General features: G+C 43.9%; 1 protein-coding gene across 43 annotated transcripts in view; it reads left to right on the plus strand.

Moving 5' to 3' along the window:
- The window catches only part of PPFIBP2 (PPFIA binding protein 2), a 147,587-nt gene that overhangs the window by 64,464 nt on the left and 64,310 nt on the right, over positions 1-18,813 (plus strand). For 21 of the 43 annotated variants that reach the window (XM_014861211.3, XM_014861213.3, XM_014861214.3 and 18 more), the window contains 2 exons: positions 8,591-8,683; positions 12,958-13,071. In XM_014861211.3, the coding sequence (XP_014716697.2) occupies positions 8,591-8,683; positions 12,958-13,071 (207 nt within the window). Of the gene's footprint in view, positions 1-8,267; positions 8,358-8,590; positions 8,684-12,484; positions 12,790-12,957; positions 13,072-18,250; positions 18,325-18,813 lie in introns of those variants that run through there. The other 22 variants (XR_011495869.1, XR_011495870.1, XM_070490964.1 and 19 more) reach the window with 5 other exon arrangements.

An 18,813-nucleotide genomic window follows, 5' to 3' on the forward strand; every position in this document is an offset into this window, starting at 1 on the left:
CCTGAGGGAACTGGAATCCATAGCTTATTAGAAGCACTGAAGGAAATGTGACTCTACCTGGTGAAGCCTGCAGACCTCGATATCAGAAAAAGGAGAGCAGCTGTGTTTTGAGGACCCCGAGGTAGGAGTTCTGAGAAGCAGCTCTTGGCTCTGAATAACATGATGGCTAGAGCTGTCACACTGGGAAGCTGACTGTCTTAGGTTTTTCTCACACTCCATGCTTGCATACCAAATGACACCCCCATGTCATCTGCCCCTCTTGACTGTTCTGGAATCAGTTCTTTCCCTGTGTTCAGTGAAGTACAATGCTGACGAGGTCTCCCGGGATATGCCAGCCAGGGAATGCTGCAGAATTGCCCTCACCCAGCATCCCTAAGAGTGTTCCAGAGTGTATGTGGAGGCCGTGTTCTCTTGGCACATGCTGGCCAGGCGGTGAAGGAGTCATACTCCTGGGGATTCTCCATGGCCCCTAGTCATGGCATCAAGTGCTGACAGCATCCAGAACTCTGTGGAGACCTAATATGACTGTCTCTTGGCCAAGCTACAATGGAGGGGCCAGGCCAAGAGTGAGCAGGCATCGTGGAATCTGACCAGCCACTAGAGTCAGAGAGTGATGGCTCTGAGGAGGCTGCCCGGGTGATTTGGCAGGAAGGCTCATGTTTAACCTAAAGTTGACCTGAGTTCCAGATTGGAACAAAAATGAAAATTCAGCTTTTTATGATTGGTCATTACTAGCTATTGAAAGTCTCTCTGTGCTCATAATGAACATGTTTGTAGCACATAGTACTTATAGTACGTAGGAAAATGCTCGTAAGGAGGAAAAAATTGTGGCCATTTAGATGTGACTCAAAACATGGCATCTTTTCAGGGACAATGGAAAAGCGAACACGTCCTCAGCTGTTTGTGCCACAGGCCTGATTCCAGGGCTCTTAGCTAACAGTGGGTTCGATGTGTCGCTCAGACATTTTTTTTCTTTCCAGCCTGAAAGTATTTTGGTATCGTTCCCTTGGGTTATTTGTACAGATCTTCACAGATGCTTCATAGGTGTCCTGATCAGAAACGTTGCTTCTTTTTGTTCTCTTGCACAAAAAGAATGACTTAATTAAAACTGTCAGTACAAGGGATGAACAGCTTCTAACTGTGATTTGGTCTTTTAGCTTAAACAAAGCCATTTAAATGATTTCCGTATTTCCACAATCATTCAAAAACTGTTTATATCACACAGAGGAAATGTTAGAGCATCCTGCTATAAAGAGCTTCCTGCACCTTTATTCCCACACGTTTTTGAGTTTAATTACCTGACTGACCCTCTGTGTCTCTCTGTGAGGTATAATTTTCTCTATTTAAAGCATGTGAAGCCCCAGCTGAGGTGGCCTACCTGAGATGGCTCCTGGTTAGTGCAGCCCCGCCTCCTAATCATTCCGCGTTCTCATTCTCCAGCGAGCGTGGTGCCTTGCAGAGGAGGAGGCTGTAGGAATTCTGTACATGAATATGGAAGCCCTTCAACAAAGTCCCCAGGGATCTGCTGCCTTGAGGTCCAGCTGGGCAAAGGATGGGAAAAGGGAACCTGCAGCTTCCGGCCTCTCAGCTCCCAGGCCTGGCATTTGTACAGCTCTGTAGGACATGTTATTCTTTCAACATAACTTCTTAAACGGTAGTTTGTTTTCATGTTCTTATTATCCTTTATGTATTCATGTCCCATTCACCCTTACATCTTTTAGCCCTACTTCAGCTTCCTATTTATTTTATTGTGTCTTAACTTATTTTTCTTTATCCCCCCTGCACACACACCCCTAGTTGATGCCCATGGGCTTCTTGCATCTTCTATCATTCCCTGTCTTAACCTTCTTGCTGTATGTGTGAAATAAGAATGGAGGCCAACAGGTGGTGGATAGAAAGCCATCCATTCCACACACAAAGGAGATAGTGTGCCTTTTTTATCCCAGTACATCCCACACAGACACACCCTAGGTCACAAAGGATATCCCCATTCGCCCTTGATAATCCTGGTTTTAAATATGGTTGGCTCAGAACTGACAATTCTGTCTTAAAAATTGTCAGTTCAAGCAAATCAAGCAACAGTAAGCAGAATTCCTTTGTAATTCAGTACTACATCCAAATAGCAGGGAGTTCTTTCTGGTAAGTCTGTTTCCAAAGGAGTAAATTTTAGTCGATTGATCACCCTTTGAGACAAATGCTTTAGCCAGGGCTTTGGTTGCAAGTAACAGAAACTCCATTTAAACCTGTGCAGGCCAAGAGGGGACCAATAAGAAGGGCAGGGATATATTGCTACTTTTAGAGAGCATGAACCAGGGATGAGAATGCTACCAGTGTCTCTATTTCTTGGCTTTCATTTGTGTTTCTATGCATATTGGCTTCATAGCTAACTCCTGCTGCAAACCAACTTCCTCTACAAGGAAGAGGACATGGTCACTGACAACATCAGAACCTCCTAGCATAACCATTACCATTTTATGTTCCTAAGTTTAAAAATTGAGAGGAAGGATTCCAGCCATCAAGGCTTTGATCAGGTGGCTGGGAGGGGTGAGAATATCTCTAAGAAGATGGCAGCCCTCACTTGTGCCACATGGTTATAGTAAAGGTGATGATCCCAGTCTATTCTGGACAGTTAGACAATAGATTCCAGGGTTCAGGAAAATTCTCTGTCTGTATTGGTATTCTCCATTCCCTTTCCTTAGCAAGAGAGCAAGGGTAAAAAGTTAAAACCTAGTCTGAGTTTTTTAAAAAATAGTGATAAAGTTTCTTTTCTCAGCCTTAAGTATCCCCTAATAATCTCATCCCTCATTAAAATGCAATGTTCCCCAAGATATTGAAAACCTACTTTACTTCTTGAATCTGCTAGCATCCAGCTCTTTGTGCATGAGGAACTTACCAAGAGTAAACTCCTTATTCACTGACCTGTGGGAGAGGTAGGGGCAGGACTCAGTTTAGATTGGCTGGTGTCCTTAGATAGCCTAAACTGACCTTTATGTAGAGACACTATCCATGCTGCAATCTTTTTGGTCAGTCCTGTCCTTCCTGGACACACACAGTCCTGTCCCCATCCTCTCACTGCCCTCCTAATTTCTGAGGCTGATTAACTATCATGACCAACTCCATGACCCCCAACCATGGAACACGCTGCGTGGTTGCTACGTCATCCTGAAGCTTCTCTCTTCCACTTAGGGATGGCTAAGAAAGTAGTCCCACCTTAGGCTGTTGATTGCTGGAGCTGTATATTAGGCCTGCTGAGCACCAGTAGCAATAGCATTTTGGGTCTTCTAGAAACAGATCCATAACCTGTAAGGGTCAAGGTGCTGTGTTGTCTCTGTTCCTGAGGATTCCCAGCAACATCACTCTCAAGGCTTGGGGAAGACTTTGATCTCACAATTCTGGGCTGTGTTTTATATTTGCCTGCAAGAGATCTGGGTCTTAGAGGATGGATTACTGCATCCAAGACTTTGCCCAGCCTCTTGAGAGCAAAGCTTTGATGGAGCAAAGTTGGTTTGGCTTCAGTAATCTTGGGTAAAATTTCTGAGTTATGATATATATACAAGAAGAACTCCCCATCCTGCTTTGGTTCTGTGATACAAGAGAAGGAGTACGTTTCACTGTGGAATTCTTCCAGATGCAAGAGGACATGGAAATGGCAATCTGTAGTTGCCATTTTATCTCCACAGAGTACACAGATCGCTTGGTCCCTCATAATATACCAGGTAACTAACCTGAATTACAGATTCAGGAACAGCTCTGACTAAGGATAGTTTGGATGAGAAGATTCATTTTGCTCCTGTCACATTTGTAGAAATAACCATCAAAATAGAAGAGGAGAAAGTTTGACCAAATCTACGTATATCATACCATAGCACATCATTAGTCCATTGGACAGGTCTAGCCTAGGGGCTAACATCATTAGTTGAGTAAAGAGGACCTCTTTCTTATTTATAGTCATCAATAGGATGAGCATGCTTCATAGGGTAGAAGTCTCCTTTAAATTCACTTGCCATTCCAGAATGGGGAGGAATAGAAATTTAGCATCCTTCATAATTGCATTTGACCTCCTTTTCCTCAGCAGAAGCTGGCGTGGTTCTCTCACTCTGACTTCATGCGTGGAGAGCTGGGCAACCGCTCTCACTGATTTACCTAGTAGAGAAGATGGATAAGACTTTTCAGAGATTGTCAAACCTGAATCACTCAGGCATCCTGATGTATGATCTCATCATGCATCAAAGCCTTCTATTACAATTCCATTCTTAGGATTATGGAAACAGGTGTACCTTCTGACAGAACAAGCTCTTTTTTAAAGTAAGACAGAACAGAGCTGTGTCCCAACTCTCTTTTTAGACACATTTCTACATAATTGGAATGACATTTTCATAACCATGTGGCCTTTTATGCCCTGATGATACAGCCATTTTATAATCCAAGAATGACATTGGCAAGTCATTTGAACCTGTTGCCCAATTACTGGAATAAGGAGAATACATTTTTTCACCCAAACCCTCACCTTTGGCTGATGAATGTTGGCATTCAGCATGATGATTCTAAAATATTCTTCTTGACCCTGTTCACAGATGCTTTCGGGTTCTTCTCCAAGTGGAGGTGACATTTTATCCTGGTCAGTCCCCTGCTAAGGGACTGCAGTTTTCTTGAGAAGATGTCAATCTTATCTAGATTGTAAAAACATACGACTCTACACTTCACCAAAAGCAAAGGATGGTGATACTGCAGACTTCTGTCTGGGACATTATCTTCATTTCACTGCCGTGTAATACCTTTCAAAAGCTTGCTAGAGGACAACAGTGATTTTGGTAGACTGAGAGGAAGATGCTTTGTTATTCTACAACAGTGATTTGGGGAAAGAGAAGGACCCTTTCTGCCATGAGCATCACTGTTATGTGGGCCAGTGTGACTGCTGGGAGAGGAGGTGTCCTCAAGTCTGTTGTGGGAGGGAAATGTACAAGGAACCACTGTTCTAGGAACTCAGTGCTTCTAGATTTTAAAATGTATTTTAATTATTTAGGAAAATGTTTTTATAAGTAGCTCAAATATTATGGTTAAAGTAAAAGCTCACCTTGACCAAACCTCCCACCCACAACTTTTTGTAGCCCAGACATTTCCCCAGAAGAGAGCACTGGTAAGTGTTGTTATGTAACCTTCCAGACACTGGATCTATTTATTCTCATACTTTTATCAATACCTATGGAGTTGTAGAGTTTTGTTTTCTGTTATCACCCTGTATGATTCTTTGGATCTGGCTGTTATCACTATCCAGGATGCCTATTATTTCTGTGATGGTCCATAAATATCTACCCCATGTTTTAAAATGCTACAAATTGTCCATAGTATTGATGAACCGTAGTTTATTTAGCCACTCCTCTGTTAATGGACACTGAGGTTCAGACAGCGGTTTCAAACCTTATTTTAAGTGAATTTTCATACAATCCCAATATATAAAACAAAATTTGTACTGATCTGCTCCTCAATTAAGTTATAACAACACAGAGTTTACTAATTTAGTACACAGTAACTTGGGCAAGGTGGTCTAGTGGTTAATATTTGGTGCTCTCACTGCTGCGGCCTTGGCTCCCTTCCCGGTGAGGGAACCACACCACCTGTCTGTCGGCTGTCATACTGTGGTGGCTGTGTGTTGCCGTGATGCTGAAAGCTATCCCACCAGTATTTCAAATACCAGTGGGGTCCCTCATGGTGGGCAGGTTTCAGCAGAATTTCCAGACTAAGACAGACTAGGAAGAAGGACCTGGACACTTCTGAAAAAAAATGGCCATGAAAGCCCTATGAATGACAGCGGAGCATTGTCTCATACAGTGCCAGATGGTGAGAGGATGGTACAAAAATGCTGGGCAGGGTTCTGAGCTGCTATACACAGGATCACTGGGAGTCAGAATCGACTCGGCATTAACAACAAAACTTGCGCAAATTATCCATTTGTACCTTGTTCATACACTTTGTGCCTCAGTTCCTTTATCTGTAAAATGGTAATAAAAATAGTACCCATCTAATGGGATTGTGGGAAAGATTAAATGAGTTAATGCATGTGAAGTGCTCTAAATAGTGCCTGGCACATGTGAGTGCTACATAAGTGCTTGCTGTGTATTTACAGCACTGTGCTGGGACCACATTGAGTTGGTCTCCATAGAATTGCTTTGGCCCTTGGCTCTGGTTCTCCATTAGCCTTTGACCTACTTTGAGGGCATCACAGGAAAGCAGTGAGTTCTACTGGGCTCTGTTTACTGTGAGGATATCATCATGGATGTTGTTTATCCTGTTACACAGAGTCTGTGAAAACAACGGAAGTTCTTCCCCTCCATAGGAAGAGTTCTGCTTCTCCTAGGCAAGCAATTGATTTTGCCATACTGATCTCTGCATCTTTTCCCTCACTGTGCTTCCCTTTTTCCATTGGCTGCTAGAGGGGATCCAGATTTTGCAGTCTACTTCTAGTATGTGTTATAGACTCAATGGCATGCATTTTGTGTATTAACTGAGCTTATGATGTCAACTTACTTTCTTACTGGAGTTTTGTGGGTTTTTTTGGTCAACTAGTAAAAGTAGCCACCTCTCTGGGTGGTTGTGTGGGTAGATCTTTTATTATAATGAGGAGCACACTGCACTCCTTGACTGAGGCACAGTTGGTGTGGTGGCTTTCTGGAGTCCTGTGGAAGGAGTTTTCCCTTTAATCTTCTCTTCTTCAGCTTCACTGGCAGAAGTGGCAGCTGCCAGTGCTGAGTGCCACATGCACATGCTGACTCTGGCACTGGGTTTGGACATGCAGAGCTTCACATGGGTGCCTGAGTCCTTTTCTATCTTCTTTATCCCCTGAAAATCACCCTCGTGAGGTTTTGGTCAGAAGAATTATTTTCTTCTCTTTTCTTGTCAGGTTCTGAGAAAATGTAGGTTATAATTATATCCTCGCATACTAATCAGAGTTTGACCATGGGAGGACTGGAATATTAATTAATGTAACAACTATAAACTGCCATCAACACAAAGAGCCATCTGTGATTGTTAAGGCCTTTGTCTATGGTATGAAAGAGCTTCCATAACAATGAACAAGATGCAGACTGGAGAGAGGCTTGATTAAAAGGCAGTGGTATGGCAAGGTGCTGTGTCCTATCTAGCTTGTGCCTGGCACAGCCACCCTGGGAAATGGCCATTGTGCTCACCCTCCCCCTGCACCTTCAACAAACAGCCAGTGCTTCTCTCACAAGTGAGACTCCAGGTTTGGATGGAGAATGCTGGGACAAAGACTGGCTCTGCCACCCGCCCTCACCTGGGCAGTATACTGGGGAGGAGGTGAGACAAGGGAAGGAAGGAGGTGCCCTTTCTTAATAGGGAGGGGTTGGAAAGCCTATCTTAAATGTTGGAATGTGGGGAATGGACTCAGGAGAAGGGGACCACCCTTGGGCCCCTGTGCTTGGGCTCCTCTCTGACCCCCTTGTTTGCACAATCATGACTTTCCTTTGGAGTGGAAGATACCTGCTTCATGAACATTGAAACATCAGTTTCCCTGGACTAGCTCAGATTATTATGATTGTCACTTCCCCATTTAGCAGTAAGGTCTACTTTTTCAGACTGCCAGGTCCCTGGATGGTCTATGGTGGGCATTCCATTTAGCATGGAAGAAGGGAGTGTTGGTAGTGTTGGGCCAGCTCAGTTCTATTAGCAGCTACCTCCCTTCTCCATGCCTGCAACCAGGTCAGACACACCCAGAAAGTGACAGCAGCTCCTGTCTCCAGCTCAGGACATGTTATAAGATCCTGCCTCTTACCTGCCATTTTAAATCTTCTCCTTTTCCTCTGTTTTCCATAGTTCTGGGTACTTTCCATTTCCTGTGTTTTCCCCCTGCTTAGCCCTTTGAGATCCCTCTGGCTGTCGTTTGGGTTCTTCTCAAGACGTTTCATCTCAGCTTTCTCAGCTTGCTTCTCTCAGCTCTAGCTCTGCAGAAACACAGCATGCCAGCCTGGCTGCCAGAGCCCTTACTGGGGGTGGAATTGGCCACTTCTGGAAGGGACGAGTGAGTAGCTGAAGGGCTGTGCAGGTGGCCTCCCCTACCCTCCATGTGTGAGCCATGTTCTGACAGGCCTCTGTGCTGTAAGGTGTGCCTTGGTTCTGGAGAACCCTGGCGTGAGAGTTAGGGGATACCAAGATCTATGCAGGAGTTGTTCCCACATAGATCCTTGGTGAATGGTACCAGCTCCCCAGTCTCTCAAAGAGTAGACCCTTATTGCTGTTGGTACCTCTGGCAGGTTGTGCCTCCAGCTAAACCAGACCCAACGTGTCCAGTCAAGTCAAGCACCACTGGTTCTGAAGCTACATCAAGACCTTCCTGGCCAAGGGTGAGGTCATCCAGGGGGTGGTTTTGTGGTTTTGCCAACTTTCAAGACACACCTATCAATGGCATCTGGTCTGGTCCACCTTGTAGTAGTTTTGAAATCTTGTGGTTTCCTGTTTAGGTGGGTGGTTTTGTACATATAATCAGTGAAACCGTCCTCACAAATTGCATACTTCATTTGGAAGTTGGTAAGATGTTTTTCCAACCTTTTAAGTGTATTTTTTTTCTTCCCTTTAGTCCCAGGTAAATCACCACGGTGCTGCTAGTAATGAAACGTACCAGGAACGCTTGGCACGTCTAGAAGGAGATAAGGAGTCCCTCATATTACAGGTGGGTCTTTTTTGGTGGGAACCAGCTTATCCAGTTAGCTCCCATTCTGTAGCTGCCCTAAATAGGAGGGAAGTGCAAGGAGTTTTCTCTGTTGAATTTATCCTGCTCCCATAGTATATGTTTTTCCCCAAAGCCCCAGTATATAGTTGTACATCCTAGTTGTAAGTCATTCTATTTCTTCTATGTGGGATGCCACCATAGCATGGCTTGATAAGTGATGTGTAGGTCTGCACCCAGGATCTGAACCCGTGAACCCCAGGCTGCCAAGGCAGAATGTGCGAACTTCACCACTCAGCCGTGGGGCTGGCCCCTACTATATGTTTTTAAAAAGACTTCCTGAGACAAAGCAGAAAGCAGCTAGGGGCACAGTTTAACTCTGGACTTGGCTTTTGGGAGCCATGAATGCATTCATTTATTTATCATGGACACCGAGCTCTTGCTTCTATACACTGGAAGCTCTGTGGCCAGGCTGATTAATGAGACCCTGTCCTTCAGGAGCCCAGGAGTCTTACAAGGGAGATAAGATGTGTCCTTCTAATAAAACAGAACCATGAGCAATTTAGGCCTAAGGGTGGATACTAATGGGATCAGGCCCAAATCATCTGGAGCTGGATGTAGACTGATCTCTTGCAAATCCCCTGGAGCTGGTAACATGGGCTAATAAGCCTTTGATGACTCCTTTGCTTTGAAGGGAAGAACTCCAAAACTTCCCACGGAGAATGATAGTCAAAGGAACATTTTCAGTTCTGAAAACTTGCATTCCTTGGTAGGACATAAAGTTGAGCATTCTTCTGGGAGGACTTTTGCTGAAGTAGGGGCTCTTTGCTGTGTTAGCTCTCACCTGCATCAGTCAAGCATCAATATCTGGTATGCATCAGACACTGTGATTGACGATTTGGAGAATAGTAAGGCTAACATCCCAATCCTAGCTCCTTAAAAAGCTTGCAGGGTGGGGACCGGCCCCATGGCTGAGTGTTTAGTCCGCACGCTCCGCTTGGGCAGCCCAGGGTTTCGCTGGTTTGGATCCTGCGTGTGGACATGGCACCACTTGGCAGGCCACGTTGAGGCGGCATCCCACATGATACAACTAGAAGGACCCACAACTAAAATATACAACTATATATTGGGGGATTTGGGGAGAAAAAGCAGGAAAAAAAAAAAAGCTTGAAGGGTTTTGGACAAGACTGGTAGTAGAATGGAAGAGGAGGCAGGTAGGGTTCTGGAACTTTCGAGCACCAGAGTTAGCACTAGAGTTAAGAGGCTACAGTGTGTTTGTTTTTTTCCTTCTATTTTACCTTATTTCTTTTATTCATTTCACTTCATTTTATGACTATAAGAGAAATAAATGATAATTTTAGAAACTTTGAAAAGGTAAAAAAAGTTTAACATTTTGGCCTTTTTCTCTATCCTTTTTTTTCCCCATCCTGCCCCTATTTTAAATAATTAGGCTCAGACCAAATATATAATTATACAATTTTGCATCCTAGTTTTTTTTTGCTTCACTTTGTTGATTTTGTTCATCATAAAATATTTGAGTGCCTACAACTTGGTGGACACTGGTTTTAGGTGCTAGGGATGCAGCAGTGAAGAAAACAGGCAAACTTCCTAAACCCTTATTCTCTAGTTTCCGTTTGTGTGGGTGTGGGTGTGGATAATAAACAAACCAATACACAAAATATTTCAGGCGGTGATAAATACTATGAAGGGAAATAAAGCAGGATACGGATTGTGTAGTCAGGGCAGACCTCCCTCATAGGATGAGACCTGAAGGATGCTAGGGAGAGAGCCACATGGACACCTGGAGAAGCACATTCCAGGCAGAGGAGGTGGTCGGTCCAGCACACACCCTGAAGGAGGAGTGTGCTTGGTTTGTGGGAAGAACAGGAAGGGGCCCTGTGGCTGGAGTTGGTGATCTCAAAGAAGCCTGGTGGGAACTGCCTTCAGAGAGGAAGCAGGTGCCAGATTACATCTACAGCACAGTATAGCGCAGCCATTTTGAGGGATGTGTAATTTGAAACTCTACCCCAATGACATGATTGATGAAAGAGGGTCCAATTTAGAATTTGGCAGCAAGCAGTATGAAATTGCAAACTTTTGAACCAGGAAACTTCCTGGCTAAAATAACATTCCTATTTAGAGGATTGAGATTTAATGAAGTCCTATGTGATCATTTCTTTGACTCATTGTTTTCTAAAATTCCTAATTCTTGAATAATTCTTATTTAAATAATCCTAACACAATTGGGAAGCTATTTATCAGACAAATCAGAAGTGGATCCTAGTGGTTTCTTTTCTGCCAGGAGCTTGTGGACAGACTTTCAGAGTTGCTCTCACGTGATCACCGCTATTTCACGGTGGCCCCATGGAGCTGGTTAGACAGACCCTCAGCGTGGCAGAACCTCTTACTTAATTCACAAGGCAGCTCAGCTAGACTGAATTAATTGGAGCCCTTGGCCCAGAATGTTTTCCTGGGTTTACTTGTGAAAGAACAAGGGAAATCACACACAACAAAATACTTTATTTCCAGGATTTGGTAAAACCAATTAAAACCAAAATCTTTTATATCATCATTAGTCTGTAACTTCTTAAGGCAAGGATCATATGGTTTGTTTTCACTTCTTTATCCCCCCCATACTTCTGTATGCTGAGCATAATTTTAGAGGCTCCAAAAAATTTGTTTTTATTGAATGAAGGTCACATTCTAAGATCTTTAATATTTTGTCCCAATTTTCTACAACTCTGCATTCATAATGCTTAGGGTAAGTATCAAGGTTCATAAGGACCTTACCGCCCTGTGTTTCTTAAGTCTTAGGCCAGGCTGAGCTCCAAGCTATAGAATGCTAGAGATCACATATTATTGCTCTGGGTCCTGCCAGCGCGTGGCCCCAAGGCGTGGTGCAGACTATACAAGTGTTAATCCTCATAATAGGATTAACCATAACACATCCTTCCCAAACAGAAACTTGGGAACCTGGGGAGCAATGGCTGCCCCCTGGAATCCTGCCCTTTTGAAAGGAAAGTTAGTAGTTGAAAAGGCTAGTACTGCTGATAGTGTTGGGCAACAAGGAATAAAAAATGAAAAACCATAAAAGGTTTGTGTTCAAGATGGGCCTAGTTAACAGGTGTCCATTTTCAGATTATAATTGAAATGCTAGCACAGCATGCATCAACTCCGGGAATGTTTCAATAGTTCATTAATCACGTGAGAACATAAAAATGAAAAGCTTAAAGTAGCCATATTAATTTAGGTTGGTTCCTCTGTAAAGGGGAGCTTTATAATTCATAAAGTTTATTTAAACACTCATAGCTGAGTTCATATTAACTCATGCTCCAGCTATCATTCCTTTATAGACTGAGAAAAAATTTATGATAATCTATATTTAAATGGCAATGACTCAACCATTGGTTAAAAACCGAGTCCAAAGACTCAATTTACCAGTCATTGATTTCTTTATTTTTTGGAGGCCACCCATTTACTTTCTTCATCTTCCTACTTTTTCTTTAATAAAGAAAAAGAAAAAGGATCGTAGACAGTTCGCTAATACAGAAGGCTGTGATAATCCTCTCAGTATATATTTAGGGTATAATTTAAATGACATTGTAAATGAATTTTTATTAATAATTCCAATAGATATCCTCAGAGTTCTTCAGAAAGATGACTTTCTTCCTGCCATGTATATGCAACGCGGCTTGTGTATATTTATGACTTAGAGTCATGTTTTGGCCTGTGAAGCACAAAAACCTTTCTGGAGCCAAGTTTTGTCAGTGCTAATACATGCCCTTTACGTCCCGCATTCCTTAATTGCTTCAGAACACTCGCCTGATAGGTGAGCAGTCCTCACAGCCTTATGAGAGAGGTAAGGTCATTGGTTAGTTTCCACAGAAGTTTGGATTGCTCTTCCACGTGAGGTGGCAGAAGCCCTGGCAAGCCAGCTGAGGTATGCCTTGAGGTCGGGGCTGCCTGACTGAGCTGTAGAAGAGGAATAAGGAGCAAGAGTCCAGCCCGGAGGCAGCTCTCATGGCTGTTGGGTGTTTTTCTCTTGAGTCTGTCAAGAGCAGGAAATGTGACCAACGTCATTAAGGCAGTGGCTGAGACTCCCTGGCAAGGTAAGAAAACAACTGGAGTTTCCTTCATCCAGGACTCTTTCCCTACCTGCTACCCACCAAAAAGAAAAGCCATTCTTCTTCTATGAGAATCAGTGGTGTGGTTTCACGGCTCACCTCCAGCGGGGAGCCATTCCCACTCCTCCACCATTGCTTTATTTCCTGGAACAGGTGAGTGTCCTCACAGACCAAGTGGAAGCCCAAGGAGAGAAAATTCGGGACCTGGAAGTGTGTCTGGAAGGACACCAGGTGAAACTCAATGCTGCTGAAGAGATGCTTCAACAGGTAAGGCCTGGTGGGGCTGCAGGTCCTTGGGTTCTACAGCAGCTCATACGTTAAAGCCCGTTTCTGCGTCCAGGGCAGCTCTCACTGCTTACTTTCGCATTCCGCCTGGGGGTAGGATTGACTGCTCACTGTGTTGTTTATACAGCAGGTGAAACCAGCCTGAACATTGAGAGTTACAGAGCAGGGAGGGTGGGGAAGGGCTGGCCTGAGACCTGAGATGAATAACCTGTTGGGCTGGTTAGACAGATTCCCAGGTGGCACTTTCTCTAGGCCTGGCTCAGAGAAGGAGCGCTCTGCTGGCGCTGTCACCCTCATCTTCTCACGTGAACCACAGTTTGACTGTGGGTGGCATCTGGGGTTTTAGAAAGTCAATCAGCTTATTTTGTGCCCCTTTCTTCCCTCTCACTCTTCCCCTCTGACTCTGTGTAATTTTCTTTGATAAAACTTATTACATAATAATATTTTAATATAATTTAATACATATCAAAATGAAAAAACAACTAGCTGCTCTCCTACCATTCAAAAAAAAAAGAATCTCTTAAATGTCTTCTGCTCTTTCCTTCCCCTCTTCCTTGTTATGTGTACATATAATTTGCAAAGCTCTATTCACACCAGAGGTACAATTTAGTCCTCAGATTTTGTATGCTTAACATCAGAGTGAGGTTTTTTTTCATTTTTAAATTTTCCTGTATAGTTGTCTTTACTCTTATTTATAGATTTTTTTTTGAGTGAATCATAATTGACTCTTCTACTCTTGAACAATTTCACCCTATTGTAAATAATGAGCTGCAATTTTTAGGGAGGGGTGTCAAGTTTTTATCAAAAGTCTTTTTAGAATCTGTTGAGAAGCTAATTAGAAATTTTATTTTATGAAATCTATTTTAATATATATCTAATTAATAGGTTTCCTTTACTTGCATCATTCTTGCATTTTCAGCTATTTTGAAAAATAAACCATGACTGAAGTGGATGTGTGTGTGCTCTGTAGCACCTCGTACAGCCCTTGACACAGAAAAGGTGCTCACTATTTAGGAACAAGTTAGTTCCTTAAAAATGAGTGGGTCCAATTAGATGACTTCTTATCATCTTTCCCCCAAGCTCTAACTTTTTTTTATTGCAGTGATCCAAGGTAAAATTCAGATTATTTCTCCACAGAATAGTAATGAACACAGGCTTTGAATTTGACCTTTGGTCTCAGAATAAATGCCTTAGTTTCCAGGTGTTTCTTAGTTTTGTTTGAGTGCATTTGAAGAACAAAAAAAAAAGTAAGCCAGTATTTTTATGCAAATATTTATAAAAACTAGTTCCAACAGCTCAGAAGCTGTTATTAGTTCATTATCTTTTCACTGCTGATTAATAAGTTACCACATTCTTGGGTCCGTTTGATTTTCTATTTAAATCATGTGCCATTTCTCTTGCTCATCGTATGCCCTGAAAATCTGGAGTTGCAATAGAAGTTGAGTCTGTCTGTCTTTTTATTTATTTATTAAAGTTGATCTTCCTTTTGAAGACCCAGGAAAGAAATTAGCCTGATGGAAAAAATCTCAAATAGGAGGAGAGCATTTTCACCTGGAGTGCATAGGACCCAACTAGACTGTATTTTAAAGGCTGCACGAGGTGTGGTTTTGAGGTGGGCGTGAGGGGGGAAGATGATGGAGTGTTACGAGAAAACTGAGAAAGAGACCAGGAAAATTTGCATGTGGAAGGGCACAAGTCAGAAAAATGTCAGAAAGTTGATGTTTCAGGAAGACAGTGCCTGGCGAGTGACCGTGTCATCAGAGGTCAGAGAATGGCTTCGTTGTAGTGCTGAGTTCTCTGACCACCCACCATGACTGCTTTTCCGGGACTGCCCTGGACCCATCTCCATGGCAGTGTTTCCACTCTCTTTTCAGAGTCTCTGTGCCAAGGAGTCTGATGTTGGTTCCCAGCACCACCTGGGGGAGGCTGTGTTGTCCTTCTGAGCATTATCCCTTGGACTGGATTTTAGACTTTTGAAAAAATCTTAAGCTCAGTTACCCTTTATATCTTGTTTATTCTCAATCTTCTTTCTTATGTGCTGTGGGTGAGGTAGCGGGCATGTGGTTTGCATGTACCATAGAGGTGGATGTCTTGGCTTGGTATATCTTGCAATGTGGTAGCTCTTATTTGCCACCTCTGGGGTTTAAAGATCTTCTTAAACTTAACCAAGTTGTTTTTATGCCCATAACTTTCACTGTGTTCTCTCAGTCTTTCACGGGTAAAATGAAAGGCATGGGGAATACTCCTGTCTTGGCAAATTCAGAGATCATGTCATAGGATGCATTTGATCCTCAGCTCCCACTCATGTATTTACTGGGCTTGGTGGTGTCTGAGCCTGAGATCTTTGGGTTCCCAGCTCCAAATCCCAAGTTGAATGTTTCTGCTGTCCATGTTAATACTTTCCTGAAATCTTCTTGATGATGTTTGAAAAAACACTTAATTCTTGCACCACAGCGTCCATGCGATGCTATCTGTGGCTTGGATTACGTATGTGTCCTCTGAACTGGGGGCAGGCAGAGACTTGCCTGGTTTCACTGTGATATCCTGGACTTCAGGGCTCTTGGCTTCTCGTGGTGGGAGTAAAAATGACTCATGACCTTGAGGCAGAGAATGGAGGCAAAGGATTGCTTCTTTCCACCAGCTCTCAGAGACCATTTTTGCCCTGAGAAAATCCTGGCCTCCTGTTCAAAGGCTCGAGGTGCTCTGAAGAGGTCCTTTCACTGTCTCAACGTAGGACCTTCTGACTGCCCATTGATACTGCTTCCCTCGGGTGTGCTGCTCCTGCTGACGCTGTACACTGAAGGCCTGCTGTCTAAAGGAGGCAGCCACTACCAACTCTAGCTGACTGCCCATGTAGGCCCAGTGTTGCTAGATATTCCCATTTTTTGCAAGAAGCTGGAAATCCAGATTTAAGATGTCTTTCTTTTTTAAAGACGTTGGCAACTAATTTAAATGAAAAAAAAAATACTGTGTGACCCACATGATACACACCTTCAGGCCAAACCTGGTCCACAGACCTCTAATCTGCAGCCTCCAGTCTATACTCGACCCCTCTGTGGCTGGAATAGCGCTAGGGAGACTGAAAGAAACCCAAACCCAACCAGCATAGCCCAACTCTGTGCTTCCATGGGCTCCAAACCCCACTGAGCTGTCTCTCCCACCAGCTGCTCTCCTGACCAGTGTTGGCCTCCCTCCAGGAGCCCAGGAGGGAGGGAGTTAGTTCTCCACCCAACTCATGAGCCACACACCCCCAAGCCTGGCTTCGCCCGGCCTCTGCTAAGCACTGATCTCTCAGCTCCATCTGTTTTCTTCTATATATTAACCCATCCAGTCTCTAGAAAGAGAGAGCATGAAGACCCTTGGAGTAGACAGGAAAACCAGAACCAAACAGAATCAGCACGCAGGTAGGTCCATATGAGTGGCCCATAGATTATGGACACATTTGAGGGCAAAATATTTCTTGTCTGCAGCCCACTGCGGGATGCAGGTTGGGAAGGGGCAGCTAAGAGCATCTCTTGGGGCTGCCTATGGGAGCACCTACTCAGATATGGTCTCAGTCTCACTGAGCATGTCTGAATTCCCCAGGGAACCTTCCCCATTAGGAAGAGACATTTCCCAGGTAATGTACAAGTGGATCGTCAAAGGGCCAGAGCCAGAGGCAGTTTTCACTGGTCTGGGATAGTCTGAGCCACTGATGTGGGTCTACAGCTCACGGGGCTGAGCCTTGCCCCTTATTCCTTAAGCAGATCAAGGCATTGCCCAGCTACCCAGCTGCATCTTTGAGGGCTGCACACTAAGCTGTCCAAGCCCAGGGCCTAGAATAGCACCCCAGGAGCACAGGCATGGACCAGCACCCTCCTTGTTGTGACTGGCTAAGACCATGTTGGCAACAAAATCTCTTGTCACAGGGAAGGTTCCCCATGGTCTGTTGCTATATTTGAAGTCCCTGGTGGCTTTTACTAAAGTGGCCTCCGTGGGCTCTGTGGTGTTTAGCAGGTTCCTGCACAGCAAGCTCCTCTGCTCCTGATCACTGACCCTTCTCCAGAGGGTGACGGTTTCAGGGAAGAAGCTGATGCTCTTAGTGGATAAGGAGTTTTAGACAGGGCTGGCAGCCAAATGGAGCACTTTCCAGAGACTGGTTACTTACAGTGTGATCAATGTCAACAGCAGAAACAATCTTCAGTGCCAAAAAGTAGACAAGATGCAAACCTTCTTGTGAGGACACAACTCAGCTTTTGGGAAGCCTCGAAGGACACCAGGTACTATTTCAGTCCTCCTACCTGACCTAGAGCTCCGGCTGTTGGGTAGCCTCGTTCTTTTGGCTACCTTTTAGCCGAGGTGTGGAGAGTGACAAATTTAGGGGATTTGGAGTCAGTGGACATGACTTTCTATAGATTCACTACTTGCTGTTGATCTGGGAAAGCCAATGAACCTGTGTTCTTTTTTTATAGAGGATAGAGATGACAATGTGGATTCTACATTGCCCGCCTCTTAAAGCCGTAGTACATTCATTCCAGTTTGGTTAAAATTGAACTATTGCACAAATGGCCAGTGTAAGTCAAGACACTGAGCAGGAGGATACAGACCTAAGACACAGGCCCACTTTCTGCCCCTGAGTTGAGTGAGGGAACAATGGGCCCAGATGTGTGAACTCGACAGAGCGTCATCAGCACCCAGCTGATAAATTTCCCAAGAGTACCTTTAAGGAGGTATCTCTGTCTCAAAAAGAATATTAAACAGAGCTATGCACACAGTCCTGTGGGAGCACAGATCTGTCTAAGGAGGCAAGACACTTGAGTCATGAGTGAAGAAAACAGGGATTTGCCAGTTATTCCCTAAAACTCCTCCTGGGAGATTTGTAAGGCAGAAATAACTTCTTTCCTCAAGTGTATCTCATTTGGTGTTGGATCTCCAGACCACACTGTGAAGTAGCATGCTTTCCCCTTCTTACAGATAAGGGGACTGAGGTTCAGAGAGATGATTTATTAATGGGGACTGAGTCTGGACTCAAACCCAGGTTGACTACAAGCCCCTCTGTCTGCAAAGAGTTATTCATGAAAGAGGCTTCGCAGTAAGGCCTAGGCCTCTTACTTCAAAGGGCAAAGGGACACATTTTTCCTTTCATGTCTTTCCATGGCACATTCTTTCATTCTGGTTTCAGATTGCCAGTCTGGCTCCGGTCCTCTGTCATTGGCCAGTAACTCCCTGGGTTATGTTCCACACTTAAAAATGGAGGTAATTGCTTCAAGATGTGGCCCTTTAAGGAGAGAATAAGTTGAAAGGCAAATTCTTTTTATCGGCTCCAGTCAGAGACTGAGCTTTGGAAAAAGGAAATGATGGTTCTCTCTCAGACGTAAGCTTTTTTTCATGTATTTGTCCTTCTGGAAGAGATTATTGGTAGTGGTAAAGTGAGAGGGGTAAGTGATAATTTTGTTCGTTGTTTTTTTTCCTAAATTTTCATTACCTAGTTTCATGGTCATTCATAGTAAGAGAAACAAACCACCCACCTCCCATGCCACCCTCTCCTAATCCCTTCCCCTCTCTCATTTACGTAGGCAACCTTGAAACACTTGGGACAGCAGTTATGCTATTATGCTCTAATGCTTTTATGAACCCTTTGCCGCTTTTCTCCAGCCCCCTGCCTCCCCACATATTATGGTAGCTGTATTATTCCAAGAGATTCCAGCAGGATCCCTCCCTACAGGTCTGAGGAGGGGCCAAGCC

The sequence above is a fragment of the Equus asinus genome, chromosome 20, assembly GCF_041296235.1.
Source record: "Equus asinus isolate D_3611 breed Donkey chromosome 20, EquAss-T2T_v2, whole genome shotgun sequence".
NCBI lineage: Eukaryota > Metazoa > Chordata > Mammalia > Perissodactyla > Equidae > Equus > Equus asinus.